The sequence below is a fragment of the Notamacropus eugenii genome, chromosome 2, assembly GCF_028372415.1.
Source record: "Notamacropus eugenii isolate mMacEug1 chromosome 2, mMacEug1.pri_v2, whole genome shotgun sequence".
Lineage (NCBI taxonomy): Eukaryota > Metazoa > Chordata > Mammalia > Diprotodontia > Macropodidae > Notamacropus > Notamacropus eugenii.
This window is the reverse complement of record NC_092873.1, coordinates 356,160,389-356,179,366: the sequence shown is the minus strand read 5'-3', so window position 1 is coordinate 356,179,366 and position 18,978 is coordinate 356,160,389. Positions and strand designations below refer to the sequence as shown.

General features: G+C 44.0%; 1 protein-coding gene across 1 annotated transcript; it reads left to right on the top strand.

Moving 5' to 3' along the window:
* The first annotated feature begins 1,658 nt into the window (after positions 1-1,658).
* Positions 1,659-18,477, top strand: CCR7 (C-C motif chemokine receptor 7). The gene is made up of 3 exons (XM_072646366.1): positions 1,659-1,734; positions 12,348-12,397; positions 16,420-18,477. Exons 1-3 carry the CDS (start codon positions 1,725-1,727, stop codon positions 17,482-17,484), a joined length of 1,125 nt encoding a protein of 374 aa, XP_072502467.1. The 5' UTR covers positions 1,659-1,724; the 3' UTR covers positions 17,485-18,477.
* Positions 18,478-18,978: the final 501 nt, after the last annotated feature.

Sequence of the window (18,978 nt, the reverse complement as noted above, 5' to 3'; positions counted from 1 at the left end):
ATGACATCAATTTCCTCTCAAACCACACAAGTTGTCTGATTTGGAAAGGCTAAAGGAGTGAGCTCTATTAGGCTCTCAACAGGCTTATATGAAGGGAATCAGGAAAAAGGTTCCTTCAGTACTGCATTCATCCATTCGATAAACATTTACTAAACACCTATAGGTGCTGAACATTGTGCTGGCTGCTGGGGAGAAGCAGAGAATTTAAGACTCTTCTTGCCAGATCTCTGGCAGATCTGATCTCAGACCTTACTGACTCCAGGCCTAACACTCTAATGTAATCTAATCTAATGCACTACCTAGTTCCTTCTAAAGCACCATCCATTAGGATCCTATTTAAAATAATTGTTCTTACTAATTAGATACTAAGTGAGGCTATTTCTGAAGAGTTGTGAATGTTACTAGGACCTATTAAATTTTAGCACCTTGAAGGCAAAGCCCCCTTTACTCCATCAGAGTACTTCAGTAAGCTGATAAAATCTACTTTCAAGGCTTAAAAAAAATTGGTCCAATTGTCCAGAAAGAGTGATCATTGCTGTAGAAAAAGATATGATCAGTAACCCTGAAAGTAATGACTTTTGCCCTTACACAGAAGAGGACACGCACGCACACACACACACACACACACACATACACACATATACATACACACACACACATATACATACACACACTTCTGTACTTCTACTGGGAGACCCATCAGATACAGTCCACTTTCAGTGTTCCAGGCTTTGGTTTTCCCATCAATATGACCCCAAATCACAGACCTCTTTTTTAAACCATCTGTTCTCTGGTTCTGAGCTGGTTCACTGTTTATTTGTCTCCTCTGCCAGAGAGAGGAAGTCAAACCAGCCTTCGGTTCTGGTAACAGGTGTGATAGAAGAGAAAGTCTAAATTTATTAGAAGGAGGTGATAAGATCTTAGAACTACAGAATGTCCAAACTGGAAGAAACCTTAGAATACAGGACACAGGTCATTAGGACTGGAAGAAACCTTAGAAAAGAGATTTCTAACTTGGGGTCCATGAATTTCAGTGGGTCCATGAAGTTGGATGGGGGGAGAGGAAATACATACATACATAAATACATGCATATATATACATACATATATACATATATGCATATATGTGAAATTTATCATTTCCTTCAATTATTTAAAATTGTTATTCTGAGAAGAGGTCTATAGACTTTACCAGACTGACACTGAGTCCACGATTCAAAAAGAAAAAATTAAGAAGCACCTGCCTTAAAAGAAAGAATATAAAATACAGAATGTCAGAGTTCAGAGAAGCTAGAGACCACTTGACCTAACCCCTTTGTATCTCAGAGGAGGAAATGATACAGAAACCCATTTTCCAAACTGCTCCTCTTCGTAGGACTCATAGGTAATCAAAGACTTGGCTGGAAAGATCAATGAAGCAGTCAACCAGAATTACATCATCAGGGCCTCCCAATTTCCCTCACTTGTATCTGGATTCACAAGGACTAGAGAAGGGACTTTCTCAGTGCAGAACTTTCGATAGTGACTCAGGGGCAGCTCTGAGAAAGATGGGCTGCCTTATGACCCATGTATAATGAGGAGAAGAGAAGGAAGCATACATCACGTGTGCCTTTGCTCACTCAATAAAAGAACCTAGACACAGCTTCCTCCACAGTTTCAGAGCTAGAGGTTGTGGGGGGTGGCCGCTCTCTCCTTGTGATTACAGCAACGGCAGAGCAAGCATCATGGACCTAGGTGAGTGAACTTTCGGGGGAAGCTTTTCTTACTGATGTTCACAAGAAGGGGCATACAGATGATGAATCTTAGGGTCTGCCGATTGGCAAAGAAATACAAAAAAGGAGACTATGTTTAGGGTCTCCTTGAGCCTCTATAACAGCTGGAGTTTACAGGGTACTGAATGGGGAGGAAGGCTTATCTCTGGTGGGGATCCTGATCAGAGTTCCATTCAAGAATATGTTGGGCTGAATTGTTCTCAAAATTTAATTTCTGTGATCAGGTATGGTGGGGACCTCTGATCAAGCCCGGCACTAGATGATATCTGGTTTGTTGGGAATTCACTGCTCCTACAGAAACTGCCTCTCATCTCCTTTGCTCCAAAGGTAGAGCCAGAATCTAGAAATAACCACTCAGCCATTCATATGGATAGGGAAGGAATAGTAACTGAGGGTTGAGTCCATCCTTTCCCACCTGAGATAGGAAGGATGCCAGAAAGAGATTTATATTGAATCAACCTTGGGAGAGCAGAGGAATGAGAGACAGTTTATACTCTGAAAGCAGGAAATAGGTAAAAGATTCAGCTGTATCTCTTGGCCACTGAGTGTGAAAGTAAGGGTCTCTCCAGATCAGAGCTGTAACTAGCCTGGGGCAAATGGGACTTTGTCCCAGGGTGCCAAGGAATCAGGGTTAGCATGCCTTCCTATCCATGATGACCACTAACCTACCCATCATGTCCTAGTCTTCTATCAACTGCCTTTGGATAACTACAACCAGAATCCCATTGACATGGGCACTACTCTCCTGAGCTACCATCTTCCTAACCCTCACGAGAGGGCCCAACTACTGTACTCTGTGCCTTTACCCCTTAGCCCCATTCCTCAACTGAATTTGCCCCAGGAGCATTATGGCTCAACTCTAGATTCCCAGAGAGAATAATTCACATTCCAAGGGAATTTTTCACAGGATACTTCCAAATCTCTTAAGTTTGAAAAAAATAGATATAAAAATAGATATTTTAAATCATTTGAAATGTAGCTTCCAATGCTACTTGGAAAGAAAGACAGCTAGGGACTCCCAGACTTCCCCTAGCTCCATTTCTCCTGCTATAAAGATTACTATGGAAGACCTGCTGGACAATATCAATGCAGGCTTAGGTAGGACCATACTCTTTGGGAAGCAGTCATCGCCAGAGTACCCAGTCAAGCCCCTCTTTCCAGTTAGGCAGTCCTTTCTTGTCCCAGGCAGATGAATCCCACCAGAGAAGGAGAATCCTGTAATCAGACCTTGCAGTACATGGCAACCTTTTCTGTTCAAAAACCCCTCCTCTAGCTAAACCCTGTTGATCCTCAAGGGTCATATCCCAGAGTTCTGTCCTTTTTGGGAGAAGAAAAAGAGCCAAAAAGATTTTGGAGGATTTTCATGGAGCCATCTGCTCCCTTTCACAGTAATGTGAAATGAGTCAAAGCAGGCAGTCGGGCAGACTGAGTTCCTGGATAGCAAGTGGCTGCCACAGTGGCCTCAATGCCACAAGAGGTCTGACTTGTCGAAGGAAAGGTGCCTCAGTACACCCTGCCTTGCCTTGCTTTGCTACAGCACCACAATTTCATACCTTATCAGATCTACCCTACCTGCCCCAACCCCATATACAGACCTGGAACCCTGGACTCATCTTTCTGCAAAGTAGCTTTGAAAAAGCAAATGACCACTAGGATTTCCACCCAACAACCCATCATCCTGTGTCCTATGTCTGAATATATTCCAGCCCCTCTCCTCCAAACTCCCAGAAGGCATCTCTCATTCCACTATGGAGCTCACTCTCCCCAAAGCAGTCACATCTTTTCTACCTCTCTGAAGCTGCATTCCTCTCCCTCACCCCCTCAACTCCATCATTCAGAGGCTACCGACTTGAGGCCCTTGCCCCTGCTGCTCCTGGTCCTTCCCCATCTCTGCCTCCAATCCTTCCAGGGCAGCCAGCCACATATGGAATTGCCTTGGGGCTCCCACCAATCTCGGCTTTAGAGGATGTGATAGAATCTCCTGACAGAGGGAGATTTGTTCTTGGAGCTCTCAACTCACCCAAGACAGAGAGCAGTTTAGAGATATGGTGGGTAGATAAGAAGAGGGAAACCACCAAGAGGTTTTCTTATTATTATTATTAAGAATGGGCCCGTGGCAGTTGGCAGGCCCCATTGTCCTCATTGGCGCGTTAGGTTTCACTCATTTCATTTGGGGAGAGTTGGGCAGGAGGAGGTACGGGAGTGGCAGACGGGGCAAGATAACTGCCTAGTTTCTGTTACACAAAATGAAAATTGAACCGGGGCTGTGCTGGCTCTTTTCAGTACTAGAATGAGCAGGGAAAAACGACTGTTCTCAGCTGCTTTGAGAAGCAGAGGGAAGATGTCAAGGTCTGAATTCTCAAAAACAACAGGACATAGGAGTGCTGGGGGCAGGGGGAGGAGGAACATGGGGCAGGGACACCTCTGGTTCTCAGTCCCCTGAACGTATCAGTCAGGTAGATGGCCATGCAACCAGGCATGCTCTGTCATTGACAGCCACTTGTAATGCCTTTTTTTAACTTGAGCAGATAGCATAAGAGACAGTCTAGCTAATGAGTAGAAAACTGACCTCAGAGTCAAGACCTGAGTTCAAGTCCTCTGACTAAATGACCTCGGGTAAGGCATTCAACTACTCAGTGTCTCAAGCAACTCTCTAAAACAGGTGTCTTTAATCTGGGGGTCTATGAACTTTTTTTTTTTCTGTAACTATTTTGATAAATGTATTTCAGAATAATTAGTTTCCTTTGTAATACTGTGTATTTTATTTTATTCATTTAAAACCTTGATTTTGAGAAAAGTTCTGTGAATTTCACCAGACCACCAAAGAGATCCATGACACAAAAATAGTTCAGAATTCCTGCAGCAAAACCATACATTACAGAGCAGATGGCAACCTATATTGGTGGAAGGAGATTCATTACTGGAAGTTCCCTATCCCAATGAAATTACAGGTTAAGCTCAAAAGTGTTGGAGGATGAGGGGGAAAAGAATGGTATGTCTCTGTCCAGGTTCTACAAATTTTTCGTGCACATTTCAAGAGAGGTGGGGAGATGATTGAGGGGAGGAACTTCTGATAGTCAGTGGACTCACTAGCTTAACTGATATGATCATTTCCCCATTGTCCATAGCCATTGTTTGGCTATCCTGGATATAGATTGTCCAGATTACAGGACTTCTTTCTTTCTCATCTACCCCCTAATAGAGATTTTCTAGTTTACTTCTTCTTGTCTTCCCACAACAAAAAGAGAAAGTCACACAGCCTGCTTGGCCTTCGGCTAAAAGCTCTGGCTGGTAACAGGTGTGGTAGGAGAGAAAGTTCAAAGAATTCAATTCTATTAAAAACCACTATGTACACCACACTGGAGACATAAAGGCAGAGAGTCCAGAGGCTCTGTCCTCAGGGAGCTTACAAGCTAATGGGGGAACATTCACATAAAATGAAGTTTAGGTTAAGGGACAGAATCAGAATGCCAGAGAGGCAAAGGAGATCATCTAATCTAACCTATTTTACAGAGGAGAAAACAAAGGCAAAAATTTCACTGTCCAGGCGACTCCTGTCCCGAACTTCATGTATGATCAAGCGTCAGCTGCAAGGAATAGAACATTTTCTCACAGGAATCCTTCTCTTAGAGCCTAGGGCTGTTGTAGCTGCTGCTTCTGTTATTATCATAGTCATCATTTTAATCATTTTTAGTACTACTTGCCAGGGCATCCCATAGCTGCAGAGCCTGGACTTGTGGCTATCTGCTAGGCTGGTTGATTTCCAGACCCCCTAATCTTCAGTGCCAGGCAGAACCTCTGGAGTTCAAAATGTTCCAAGGAATAGGAGGAGGAGGAGGGAGCATAGTAGCTGTGGGGGCAATGAGAAGGAGAACAGAATTCAGAGGAGGAAAGAAAAGGCAAAAGAACAAGGAAAGGGGTGAAAGGCTTGAGAAGAGAAAACATGTGCACGTAAAACATGGAATGTGGCAATAAGCTCTCAGTGGGAGAGTGCTTTTGTCATTGACTCAAGCTTTCCTGCTGAACCCCCAATCCCAGAGGAGGCCTCCTCCTTTTGAGGGAGATTGGCTCCCGTCAAGCAGTACTTTACCTTTCCTTTGCGTGATATAGTATCATAGAGAGTCCACTAGCTTTGAGTCAAAGAGCCCAGGTTCAAATCTCACCTTTAATATGTGTTACTTGTATAATCTTGGGCAAATCACTTAGCTTTTCTGTACCTCAGTTTTCTGGGGTAGGACAGCCTCTAAAGCACCTTCAAGCTATAGATCTATGAACCTTTGATCTTTCCTCACCAACACAATTCCTAACATATATAAACTACATACAAACAGAATGAAGAATTGGGTACCCAGATAATTTGGCAGGCTGGAAGTCCTGAGCACATGACTTGGAAAGGGGATGGGGATCACAGAGCCAACAACCCCCTGTATCTCAGGTTGAAGAGGCGGGGAGAATTTCTTTTGTTGCAAACTCAGAGAGGAATTTTAGGGAATTTCTTCATGGTAAGAGCTATGGGTAACCGTTGCAGAAAACACCCAGTATTCAAGTCAACCGTGTCCCAAAATCCCATCCACAAACTCTCAGGTTTTACTGGTACTGACCAACCTTCCTACTTAAAACCAGTTGGTCTATGACTGCTTGAGGTTCTGACTCATAAACAGCTGAATGGCCTCTCCATCCCTGCTTAGCACAGGGTTTCCCCTGTGTCTTCCCAGTATTGCCAGGCCTTCATTGGAAAAAAAACACAAACAAACCTGTCCCCAACCTCCCAGACACAGAAGAGGGTAACTTCCACTCAGGATGGTCCCTCTGGCAGTGAAGGGACACATATGAGGTGCTAGGGGGAGAGAATATAGTTGGGGGAAGGGGTGGCAGTGGAGTGAAAAAGAAACAAGGTTGCTGGTCCTACTCTCACTCTCGGTGACTTTACTGATACCTTGGGGTTTTTTGGTTTTTGTGTTGTTTTTTTTTTTGGTTCCCACTGCTAGTCAGAACAGACTTTCTCAACTGTGACTAAATGATATTTGCATGTCCAACTAAACTTCAAAGCTTAACTGAGATGAGTCAGTGCCCATATCCCTGGCCCCTTATAACAGGGTGTGGCAAGTATGGACTTGGCCCCAGACTGAATCCTCTGGGGAAACTGAGGTTTACTGGTTTAAAGGGTGTTAGAAAGATGAGTTAAGGGAAGGAGAGGACAGAGAAGCCTAGGAGAAGGGAGACCGAGCTGAGACGTGTTCAAAGCACTTCTGCCTATGCTACCTTGGACAAGTCACTCAACTTCTCGGGGCCTGTTTCCTCAAATAGTTAAGCTGGTCTAGATAAACTCTAAAATTCCTTCCAAGTTTAACTCTATAATCTGGTGATCCTGATTCTACTTCTGTGACTAATTAACTAAACAACTTCCCTCTTTGAGTTCCCTCAGTTTCCTCATAGTGTTATCAATTCACAAATGCTCTATAAACGCTATATAAATCACAATTTATGGGTAGTGTAAGTTTATCCATATTTTTCAGACTGAAGAACACAAGGCTCAAAAAGTTTGATTTACCCAAGGTCACACAACTAAGAAGTTTTTTAAAAAATCTGGATTCTGGATAAGAGCACCAGCCCTGGAGTCAGGAGGACCTGAGTTCAAATCTGAACTCACACACTTACTAGCTGTGTGATCCCAGGCAAGACACTTAACCCCAATTGCCTCCAAAAAGTAATGATAACAATCAGGACTCAAACCCAGGTGTTTTTTCCCCTACACAATACCTCCTCTTTACGAAGGTTGTAAAGATGATGGATTGTTGCTAGTTGAACGTTGGTAGGTGATTAGAAGTTCTTTGCGAGCAAGAACTGTATATTCTTTCATCTCTGCAGACATAGATATTTAATGTTTACTAAAACATTTATTTCCAGATCTATTCCACATTTTAACTCAGCTCTTAAATTCTTTGATTCAACAGACAGAGAATAGATGATTCCAGCAGACAATGAGGTGCCCATTGCTAGAGGTTTCCAAACAAAACCTGGGTAGCCTCCTCATTTTTGCTCAGGTTGTGTTGGACAAATAGGAATCCTTAACCTGGGGCCAGCAAATGTGTTTTTAAAAATACTTTGATAACTGTTTCATTAAAATTGGTTTCCTTTGTAATCCTCTGTATTTTTCACAGGGGGCAGCTAGGTGGCAAGAGGATAGAGCGTTGAGCTCAGAATCAGGCAGACTAATAAGTTCAAATCTGGTCTCAGACATGTACTAGCTGTGTGACTGTGGCCAAGTCACTTGACCCTGTTTGCCTCAGTTTCCTCATGAGTAGCTGGAGAAGCAAATGGTAAATGTCTCATATCTCTGCTAAGAAAACCCCAAATAGGGTCATGAAAAGTCTGAAACAACTAAACAAGAAACTTTCTTTTGCATTCAAAAACATTACCTTGAGAAGGGGTCTATAGGCTCCCCCCAGACTGCCTAAAGTGTCCATGACAAAAACGATAAAGAATTCCTGGACTGGTAGACAATCCTCTGTGAGTCTCCTCATTGACTAACTATGTCTGACTCCCCTTACCTTGACCCAGTTCCCCAATCAGATGAAGTAGGTGGTAGTTTTCCCCAAGGAAAACTCCAAGTAGCTTCTCTCTCAATTTTCTTAAGGTTCTTAATATTTGCCAGGGTTCAACTTCAAGTGGGGAAAGATTACAAGATCATAGATTTGAAGCTGGAAGGGACCTTAGAGACCATCTAATACAACATCTTTCATTTTACAAAGGAAGAAATTGAGACACAGAGTGCATGTGTGATTTACCTACCCAAGGTCACATAAGTAGCAAGGTGGAGGTTTTGAACTCAAGACCTGAAATCCAGTGCTATTTCCCATGATGGTGAGAGGGTGACTTAGGTGACAATTTAAGGAAGCAGAGAACCTTTGTGTTGTTTGGATCCTTTACCTTCTTTCCCCAAGGACAATCCAGTAAGTCAAAACTACTCTTCCTATTCCCCATCCTCTACCCCCAAAAACCCCTCTCCCTCACCCCCAGGGGCAGTGGAAATTTTAGTTGTCTTGCCAAATCATTTCCAGTAGGTGGCGGTGTAGACAAGGAAACAAGTCCAGAGGGAACTCGCATCCAAGGTTGGGAGGCAGAGTGTGAATACCTGTGAACTCCCCTAATTCTTAAAGTCTTCTGAAGTGGAAGAGTGGGTCACATTTCCCCAGTCCAAAATAAGGAGAGAAGAGCCCCATTCATGTTCAAGTTACCCTCTCCAAAGAGGAACATGGAACCAAAAAGACCCTTAAAGATCATGTTGTCCTACACCTTCATTTTATTTTATTTTATTTTATTTTATTTTATTTTATTTTCTAAAGGAAACTGAAGCCCAGAGAGGGAGGTGACTTGCAAACATGGAAAGGTAGCTAGGTGGCACAGTGGTTAGAGCTCTGGACCTGGCATCAGGAAGACCTGAGCTCAAACCCAGCATCTCCCAGTTGTGTGACTCTGGGCAAGATGCTTTAAAAACTTTCTGCCTCCATGTCTTCATCTGTAAAGCAGGATAACAATAGTACCCACCCCCAAAATTTGTTGTGGGGATAAAATGAGATAACATTGGTAAAGCATATTGCCAACTTTAAAGGGTTACATAAATGCTATTAATGTGGACAGCCCTTTGAATTCAAACTATCTTCTCCAATCTCCCAGAAAAAGGTTTCTAGGGCCCTTTCTGACTTCAGGGCCTTAAAGAAGATCACAGAGAGGTTGCTATGTCTGTCTTAAGACTTTCTAACTCTGCTCTGACCCTGTAGTCCTAGTCTGTCTGGTACCACAGGGACCTGGTTAAATCCAGTGCCAGGTTTCCTGGCATTCCCCAGCTGTATCTGACCTTCATGGTCAGGATGGAACATGCGTCCTAAACCCCTACAAATCCTTCTGAGAGAGAGAGAGACAGAGATGGAGAAAAAAGAGAGACAGACAGACAAAGAAAGTACCAGCCCACTAAACAGCTTTTAAGAAAATTTAACTTGGGGGCACTGGTGGTCTCCTCCCCACCATTTCTCCTCACCAAAGAATACCCTAGTCCCCAGGCTTATGGGGACCTGGAACCTTGAATATAAAGCTAGAAGGAATCTTAGAGGTCATCTAGTTCAACTTCCTTATTTTAAGAAACTAAGGCACAGAGATGTGGGCAGGGAGGGGGGACTTGCCCACAGTAGCTAACACATAGTACAAGTGTCAAATTCAAATCCAAGGTCATCTGACTCCCAATCCAGCCATGGTTTTCCCCAGTCTACCACTACTTCTCCATCAACTCTCTGAGTGAGTCCTCTTTTCTCAGCTCCTGGGGGTGCCCACAACACACTTTGATATAAGAGGGGAGAAGACTCTGGCTAAAGGGAAATTGTTTCTGATTGGGTGTGTGTTCGTCCTTCGTTGCTGAAAAAGATCACGACTTCAGAGAAACAATGACATGACTTGCACTTGACTTTGTTTTGAGTGAGGGAGAGTTGTGCAGGTCACCAGCCTCACTTCTCCTTCAGAGCTATCTGTATCCAGTGACCAGATATTCATCAGGATGACTGGAGATGACCCAGGATGAAACAATTGGGGTTAAATGACTCGCCCAAGGTCACACAGCTAGTGAGTGTCAAGTGTCTAAGGTGAGATTTGAACTCAGGTCCTCCTGACTCCTGCACTGGTGCTCTATAGTGCACCACCTAGCTGCCCTTCTGATTAGGTATGGAACTGAGGGACCCATGGGACATTACCTGTCCCCATCAGATGGTTAATGAAACAAGTGAACCCAGTCATCCCACCCAATTTCATTCATAAACTTATTTCCTAAACTGGCCAGTCCCACTCAGAAGGGACCCAGAGGAGATGACTGATGGCATCATATCTCTGTAGAAACACCCAGACTCAGGGACAACTCTCCCTGGATGGCTATTTTGAGCAAAACTTCAGCCAGGTCCTGGCTCTCCTGTAGCCCTGTCCAGGGCCATGGGAGATAGAGAGTGGAGTCAGACATATTCTAACTCAGCTAGAAGTAGGTCTTCCCCACATTAGAAACTTCTAAAAGGGAATGGAAAGAGTCTCCAAGAGGTGGGGGAAGAGCCCTATACCTCCCCTTGAAGATGTGGACCTGAACTGAAACATAGAGCTGGCTGTAGGAAGAGGAGGAAAAGGAGAAGAGAGCAAGGGGAGGGGGCTGGGCAGCTGGCCAGGTATCTGGTTCTGATGTTCTGTCTCAACAAACTTAGTGCGTAGTAGCAGTGCCCATGATGAAAGTTCCCAGCATCTCTTCCCCTCTTCCCTCTCTTTAATAAGGAACAGGGGAGATTAAAAGTAAGAGCTGACATTTACATAGACTTCAAGCTCTGCAAAAACCCTTTCCATGCATGATCTCATTTGATCCTCAAAACAACACTTAAATACTTGGGGTGGGGAATGGGGAGGTGAGGGATGGTATTAAAAAGCAAGTATGGTATACTAGGAGTTCTGAACTGGGAGCCAGTTCAAATTCTAGCTTAGTTACTTCCTAGCCATGGAACCATGAACCTCAATTTCCTTATCTGTATAATGGGGATAAGACAGCTAGGTAGCACAGTGGATAGAGCCAGGCCTGGAGTGAGGAAGACTTGAGTTCAAATCCAGCCTCAGACACTTCCTAGCTGTGACCCTGGGTAAGTCATTTAACCCTGCTTGCCTCAGTTCTCTCATCTGTAAAAAGAGCTAGAGGAAAAAAAACCCCAAAAGGGATCAATCACAAAGCACTGGACACAACTGAAATAACAACATAATGTGATAATGGTGTTCTCATAGTGCCTGTCTCACAGGGTTGCCATGACCCCAACTGAGTTAATATATGAACAGCATTGTAGTTCATTCATTTTGCCATGTCCTACTCTTTGTGACCCCCATGGACTTTAGCGCTCCAAGCCCTCTTAGCCTCTACTGTCTCTCAAAGTCTGTCCAAGCTCATGCCTGTTGCTTCCATGACACTATCTATCCATCTCATCCCCAAGTGCCCCCTTCTCCTTTTGCCTTCAATCTTTCTGACATCAGGGTCCTTTCCAATGAGTCCTATCTTCTCAATTTGTGGCCAAAATACTTAAGTTTCACCTTCACTATTCATCCTTCCAATGCGTACTCTGAACGGCATAGCTCTTTGCAAATGCCAGAGTACTTTATAAAAGGCAGCTATTGTCCTTTTACAGATGAGAAGGTTGAGGTTCAGAGAGATTAAATAACTTAACAAAGTTAAGCTATATCAGGAAACAGGATTTGGAGTCCATGTCTCCACTATCTAATGCTCCTCCCACAGCGCCCCCCCTCCACTTGAATAGATAGATTTCAAGGGGTCCATGAATTAGATGTGAAAAAAAAATGCCTATTTATTTCACAATTTCTTCTGTTGGCCTCCGTATTTCATTTTATGAATTTAAAAACATCATTCTGAGAAGGGGTCCATTCCCTCCATAGGCTTCACCAAGCTGCCCCAGAAAAGTTAAAAACCTCTACACTATACTAGAATTCATTAATCACAGATTCACCAAAAACTTCCAGGTCAACTGATAATGTCATGTCTTTTGTCCTCTGCAGGAAAAGGGATGCGAAATATAATGGTGGTGACCCTGCTTGTTATTTGTCAGGTAAGAGCTCCTCACCAAGCCAGTGGTAGAGGGTCTGATGGAGAGAGCCCTGGATTGGAGGGTAATAATAGGGCCTGTTTTACAGCTGCACCCCTATTTCTCATTCCCTACTCCTCAAACTGGGAAAGTCACACGATCTTGGGTCACATTTCCTCAAGTTCCTTTATTGGGGGAAGAAGCAAGTATTACCATCCCCTCTCCCCCAGAGAGACTTGAATTAAGGATACATCCTGTATTTTTTTCAGAGAGGAACAGTATAAAAACACATAGTTAAAAGGTCCTTAAAGGTCATCTGGACCACCCATCTCATTTTGCAAATGAGGAAAGGGAGGTCCAAAGAGAGAGAGAGTAAGTGACCTTCCCATGGTGATACAGGTAGTGGATGGCAAGGCCAGTATTCAAACCCAAACAGTCTGACACTAAACCAGCACCCGTTCCACTGCACTACCAAAGACAAAGTTCTGATGTTTTCACTCACAAACCAGCACACACATAAATGAGATCTAAGAGTATAAAACTTCACGTGGCCAAGGGAGGAGGGGTAGAAGGAGGGAGTGCATTTATTCTGATCATCTAAGTCCTAGTGACCTCAAGTTTGCCATACTCATACTCATCCTCCCAACTTCCATCTGCAAAGTACATCTCTCAGATTTCAGTTTCTAATTCGTGAAATGGATTTAATCAGCCCAAACTCCCTACATGGAGTGGGGGAGGGGAAGAAGAAAAAAATCACTGAAAGAACCACAAAAGCATAGAGAGGGAGATAGAATCTTTATCATTTAATCACTAAACATTTGACACTAACATTAGACACAGTTCTGTCGATTTGAGTGTTAGGGAGTTCCCATTTTATACATTCAATTCAACCCAACATAAATATCACTTACCTACTGTGTGTCAGGCATTGTGCTGGGTGCTGAGGATTCAAAGATAAAACCAAAATATAGCCTACCCTCAAGGGGCTTATTCTCCAGAAGAAGAAATTTGAGCTCAGATGAGAAAATTGAGCTCAAAAGAAATCTTAGCAATCATCTAATCTACTTGAGAGGAGGAGGGAACCTTAACTTCTTCTCGTGTGTCTGGATTCCTTTGGCAGTATGGTGATGCCTTAGGGACCCCTTCTTAGAAGAGTGTTTAAATAATTGAAGGAAGTAAAAATAACAATTTTAACAAATTGTTATTTTTCCCTGCATGCAAATTCATACAACCCTAAAATCTACCCATGAACCCTAGGTCAAAAATCCCCAATTGAATCCAAGTCTAATGTTTACTTGGTTGCTGGTAGTCCACAAGACAGCCCTGAGGAAGGGAGTGGGCTGGACACAGAGGGATGCCCAACAGTAGAACAAGACAGCACAGAAAATCTCCAAACTTGACTGTTAACTTATCCAGGTAGCCAGAGCTTCAGCTTTCCAGGAATAAAGTCTAGAATTAAATTTCTAATCATCATTCATTCCTGAAAGCCCAAGCCAGAGGACTGCTGGTACTTGGGTCCCCCATCTTTGAGTGAAGTCTTGCTTCCCCTACCCCCAGGCCCTTCTCTTTTGCCTGTGCCTTAGACAGGCTGAAAATGATAGCTGCATTCAAGTACTAGTTGGGAAGTTGGGTAGAAGCAGAATTAGCTTTGTCCAGATTGGCCCCCATGGATGAAACTAGGTAAAGTGGGTGGATTGGCAGATTTCTGTTCAACGGAAAGAAAAAAAAGAGCATTTTTCCCAAAGGGGAATAGCCTGTCTTGACAGGGAAACGGGTCCCCCTCTCTAGAGATCCAAGCAGAGGTTGAGTGACTGGTTCTTGGAAGTGCTATAGGGGGATTGTTTTTCAGGTAAGGGTAGGCCTAGCTGGCTTCTGAAGCCTCTTCAAGTTCTGAGGTTCTGCGATTCTGACTCTTACTAGAGGGCTGTGTAGCAGCTATATTTCTGACAGTGAGAGTTGGGGTTTGGGGAAGGGGGTGGAGGATTGAGGGAACAGGAGTTGTGGCTTGTATTTCCCTTTTACATGAGGGAGTTGGCTCAGGTGGAACAGGATGTGGTGAGTTGTGGGTTACAGCAGCGGTGTACAGGGAGAGCCTCAGAGGATGAGCAGAGGAGCTGGAGAAGAAGGAAGGGAGGGCCAGGGACCCTTCTCTGTAGGGAGAGGAGAGAAGGGAGGGTCTAAGCTGAGAGAGTCATGCAACACCTGGGGATGGATAGGGGCCTGAGGCCTTGGGGAAGTCAGAGAGAATGTGCCCAGGCAGCTGGGACAGAGAGAGAGAAGACTGGACACTGGGCAATTCAATGTTTCTGAACATTCCATCCCTGGAATATACTCCCTGACTGAGTAATTAGGCCTGCTTTGGGTCATACCTCCTCTAAGAATGGCCTAGGCTAGGGGAAAAGGGTGGATGCTGACTTTGATGGGAGGCAGAGGCACAAATAGGTAGACCAGACCATCCATGTTCATACTCTACCTCCAATACCACCCAACTGTACAATCCTTGGCAAGTCACCTCTTTAAGACATCTATAAATGAGTAGATGACACACTAAGCTGTCTTCCAGCTCTAGCATTCTCTGATACTGTTGTTTAACCTCTGTAAGACTCAATTTCCACATCTTGTACTCTCCACTTCTTAAGGTTATGGGGAGGAAGTATAAAAGTGAGCTATTATCATCAAAATACCAAATAGAAAAGCTCAGACAAAGGGTCCATTATCTAATCCCTCCCCCTGCCTAAATCTAGGAATACAACTAGTCCAAGCCAAGCTAAGCCAGCAGGCATTTATGAAGTGCCTACTGGTTACAAAGCATTATAAAAAGACAAAATGAAAAAAAATCTGCCTTCAGGAAGGCAGGAAGGTTTTTTGAGCCAACAGAGCTTAGGCTTGGGTTCCTGGGATTTAAGTTAATTGTTAGTTTTGCTAGGGCTCCCTGGGGCCTCTCCAATACTCTGCTAAGTAGCAAATGTATATATGTGTGTGTGTATACATACATATATATGTGTGTGTGTATATGTGTGTATGTATGTGTATGCATTGTGTATATGTATATATATATGTATACGCATATATATATATATATATATATATATATATATATATATATATATATATAGGAAAGGTCTGTAACAGACACAGAGACAGATAATGTATGAGTGGGGGGGGGGACCTCTATTTCCTTTTGTGGGCACAGACTGCCAGATTGGGGAAACAGAGAAGGACCTTGACAGGCATGGTAGAAGCAGGTGCTAGGCTATGTATGGGGAAGGAAGAAACAGCCACACCTCCCACTAAGCTGCCCCTGTCATTCATTCATTCAAGTATTTCAATAAATAGCATATGTTAAATACTACAAATAATACAGTGCCCGGCACATAGTAAGTGGTTAATAAATGCTTTCTCAATCTATATTATATATGTAAGTCTTTGCTATTGCATAAAAAGAGCTGACACATACGTGGTAATTGGAGGTGGGTAATGTGTTTTTTATCTTGTTTGTTCTCCAAAATAGGAACTTTGAGTTAGGTAGGTACTAAAGATATTATTATCTCCTTTTTTATAGATAACGAACTAAGTCTCAGCCAGGTAAAGTGACCATTCGTATACTAGTAACCTAGTATCTGTCACAAAGCTGGGATTTAAACTCAGATCTCCTGACTCTAATTCTATTATATAGCATCCTGAAATCACCCCCTAATTATTTAGTAGTCTTACTGTACAGGGCCATGTATTGGGTGCTTTAGGGGAAATATCAGACATGAAAGAGACAAGGTCCCCACCTTCAAAGTGCTTCTGTCTAATCAGAAAAACAGAACATAAACACTCATGCTTAGAAAATGACAACCAACGGCTCCTAAAGCAACCTAGAGAAAAGTCTAAATTGAGTTCCAGTCTATGAGTAATCAAGGGAAGCTCAGTCCCTTATTCCCATTTCCTGCCCTGGGGTCTTTAGGTAGACTTCTTTCCTTTTCCACTATTTACAACCCCCAGAATAAACCAGATGTCTCCCCCTTATTCCCTGCTTCCTTTTTCCATCCCACCCACAGGTTTGCCTTTGCTACGATGGAGTCACTGATGACTACAGTGATGAAAACACCACGGTAGACTACAGCCAGTTTGAATCCCTTTGCTACAAAAAAGATGTCCGGGATTTCAAAGCCTGGTTCCTGCCCACTATGTACTCAGTAATCTGCTTTGTGGGCCTGCTGGGCAATGGGCTGGTCATGCTGACCTACATATATTTTAAGAGGCTGAAAACCATGACCGACATCTACCTGCTGAACTTGGCCCTGGCTGACATCCTTTTCCTCTTGACACTGCCCTTCTGGGCAGTCAGTGCTGCCAAGTCCTGGATCTTTGGCCCTATCCTCTGCAAAGTTGTCTACTTTACGTACAAAACGAGTTTCTTCAGTGGCATGCTTCTATTGCTATGCATCAGCGTTGACCGCTATTTCGCCATTGTCCAGGCTGTCTCAGCCCACCGCCATCGTACTCGCATAGTCCTCATCAGCCAGATCTCCTGTGGTGTGGTCTGGGTGCTGGCTCTCCTCTTTTCCACCCCAGAGCTGATCTACAGCAACATCCTCAAGAATGGGCGTTGTTCACTGGTGACTGAAGACCTGGTGACCTTCACAACCATCATCCAGGTGTCTCAAATGGTGATAGGTTTCTTAATCCCACTGCTGGTCATGTTCTCTTGCTACCTCATCATCATCCGCACGCTGCTGCAGGCCCGCAACTTTGAGCGCAATAAGGCTATCAAAGTCATCATTGCCGTGGTAATTGTCTTCATCGTCTTCCAGCTACCTTATAATGGTGTGGTCCTGGTCAAGACTGTGGCAGCCCTCAACAAAACTTCCACTGACTGCGAACATAGCAAGCAACTGGACATAGCCAGTGACATCACCTATAGCCTTGCGTGCCTGCGATGTTGTCTCAACCCCTTCCTCTATGCCTTCATTGGTGTCAAGTTCCGCCAAGACCTCTTCAAGCTTCTCAAGACGCTTGGCTGCCTCAGCCAAGAGCGCCTTCTCCACTTATCTTCATGCCGACAGAATCGACGCTTCTCCATGAGCATGGAGGCAGAGACCACCACCACCTTCTCCCCTTAGAGAACTCAAACCCTTCCCCAAGGACCCCATTGCCCTCTTGGCCCAAGTGGCTACAGCTGCTTAGACAATTAAGCCCAAGAATTTCAAAGCTGCTAGGGCTGGAAAAGGGTCTCTCTCCCTCTCTCTGATACTTCGCTATAAAGGTTATTCTTGGTGTTTCAACTAGAGAAAACACCCACCTGAGAAGTCAACCTGAGCCAACCACATCAACCCCAACAAAAGGGAGAGAAGAGGTGTACTGACAACTTGCACCAGAGCTCAGGATGCTTGGGTTATCCTCAAGATCTAAAAGTGAGAGTTGGGAGTGGCCTGGGGCTAGGAAAGGGCCTAATGGGGTTGAGGTTATGGGGAGATGAGGTGAAAGGGCATAATCTCAGAATGAAACTAATCTTGGATGTCAGAGGAAAAACACTCTTCAAAGACATCCCTGAGAGCTGAAGCATGTTTCCCCAGAGAACAAGACTATCTTGTCTGGACTAGAGAAAGTAGACAACCTACTTTGTCTTAAAGGGAAAAGGCTTGACTGTCTGACTCCATCCCCATCCCCATACTTTTGTATTTGGGACATTTCTGAACTAAGATATCTTCATTTCACCACTGACGAAGACTCAACTTTCAGCTACACTTGAACCAGTTCTGAGTAGGGCTGGTACCCCTCTCCTAATCCTGACTGTGTTTGTAAGGAGTGGGCAAAGGGTGACTGGGATTACTTCTGCAGGTCAGAAGAGTTTCCAAAGCCAAACCCACTTTTTCCTGCCTTGGCCTGTGGAACCAAGCTGGAACACACTGAGCCCCAGTCTCTGTTTGGCTTCAGGCAGGAGGAAAGCGGGAAAACAATGCTGTCTACTCAAGTTCCACAAATGTATTCCCCTGTTGTCTTTATAGTGGGTAAAGGAAGATTTTTGTCATACTCGGCTGAGCATCAGCTTCCATTTCATTAGGAAAACATTTTCCACATGCACACAAATAAATGTTTTTCCCTTAAGAAAATAATAGCTTTTTTCAATAAAAAAAGGAGAAGTTTTGCAAACTGCAAATGAGAAGGATTCTAGTTTTGCAATCAGCCATTCCCCACCTGGACACTCCCTCCCAGACCCACTCCTCCCCACCTTCCCTTGGAAATCCAGGTTTATGGTCCCTACCAAGTTGAACAGTCCCCACTGTCATAACCAATGACCTCTATAGCCTTGCAGTGAGGGAGGAAATAGGGCAGATAACATGCCCCTCTTCTGAAACCTAATGAAACTAGGCATTGTCCCATGGACTCTCCAGACATCCACCCACCAGACTGAATGGGGACTTGGTAAGGAATGCCCAGATTCCCATACTAATCAGAATTTGTGGGAATTCTGCATCCAGGAAATTCTGTTCCTGAAAATAAGCATGCGCCATTCTCCGCAATAGCCCAGTATTCTGGACAGACCAGGAAGGGTATTAGCTCTATATCTGAGATTTTAAAGGAAATGAGGGAGAGGGAGAATTCCAAACTGTCAT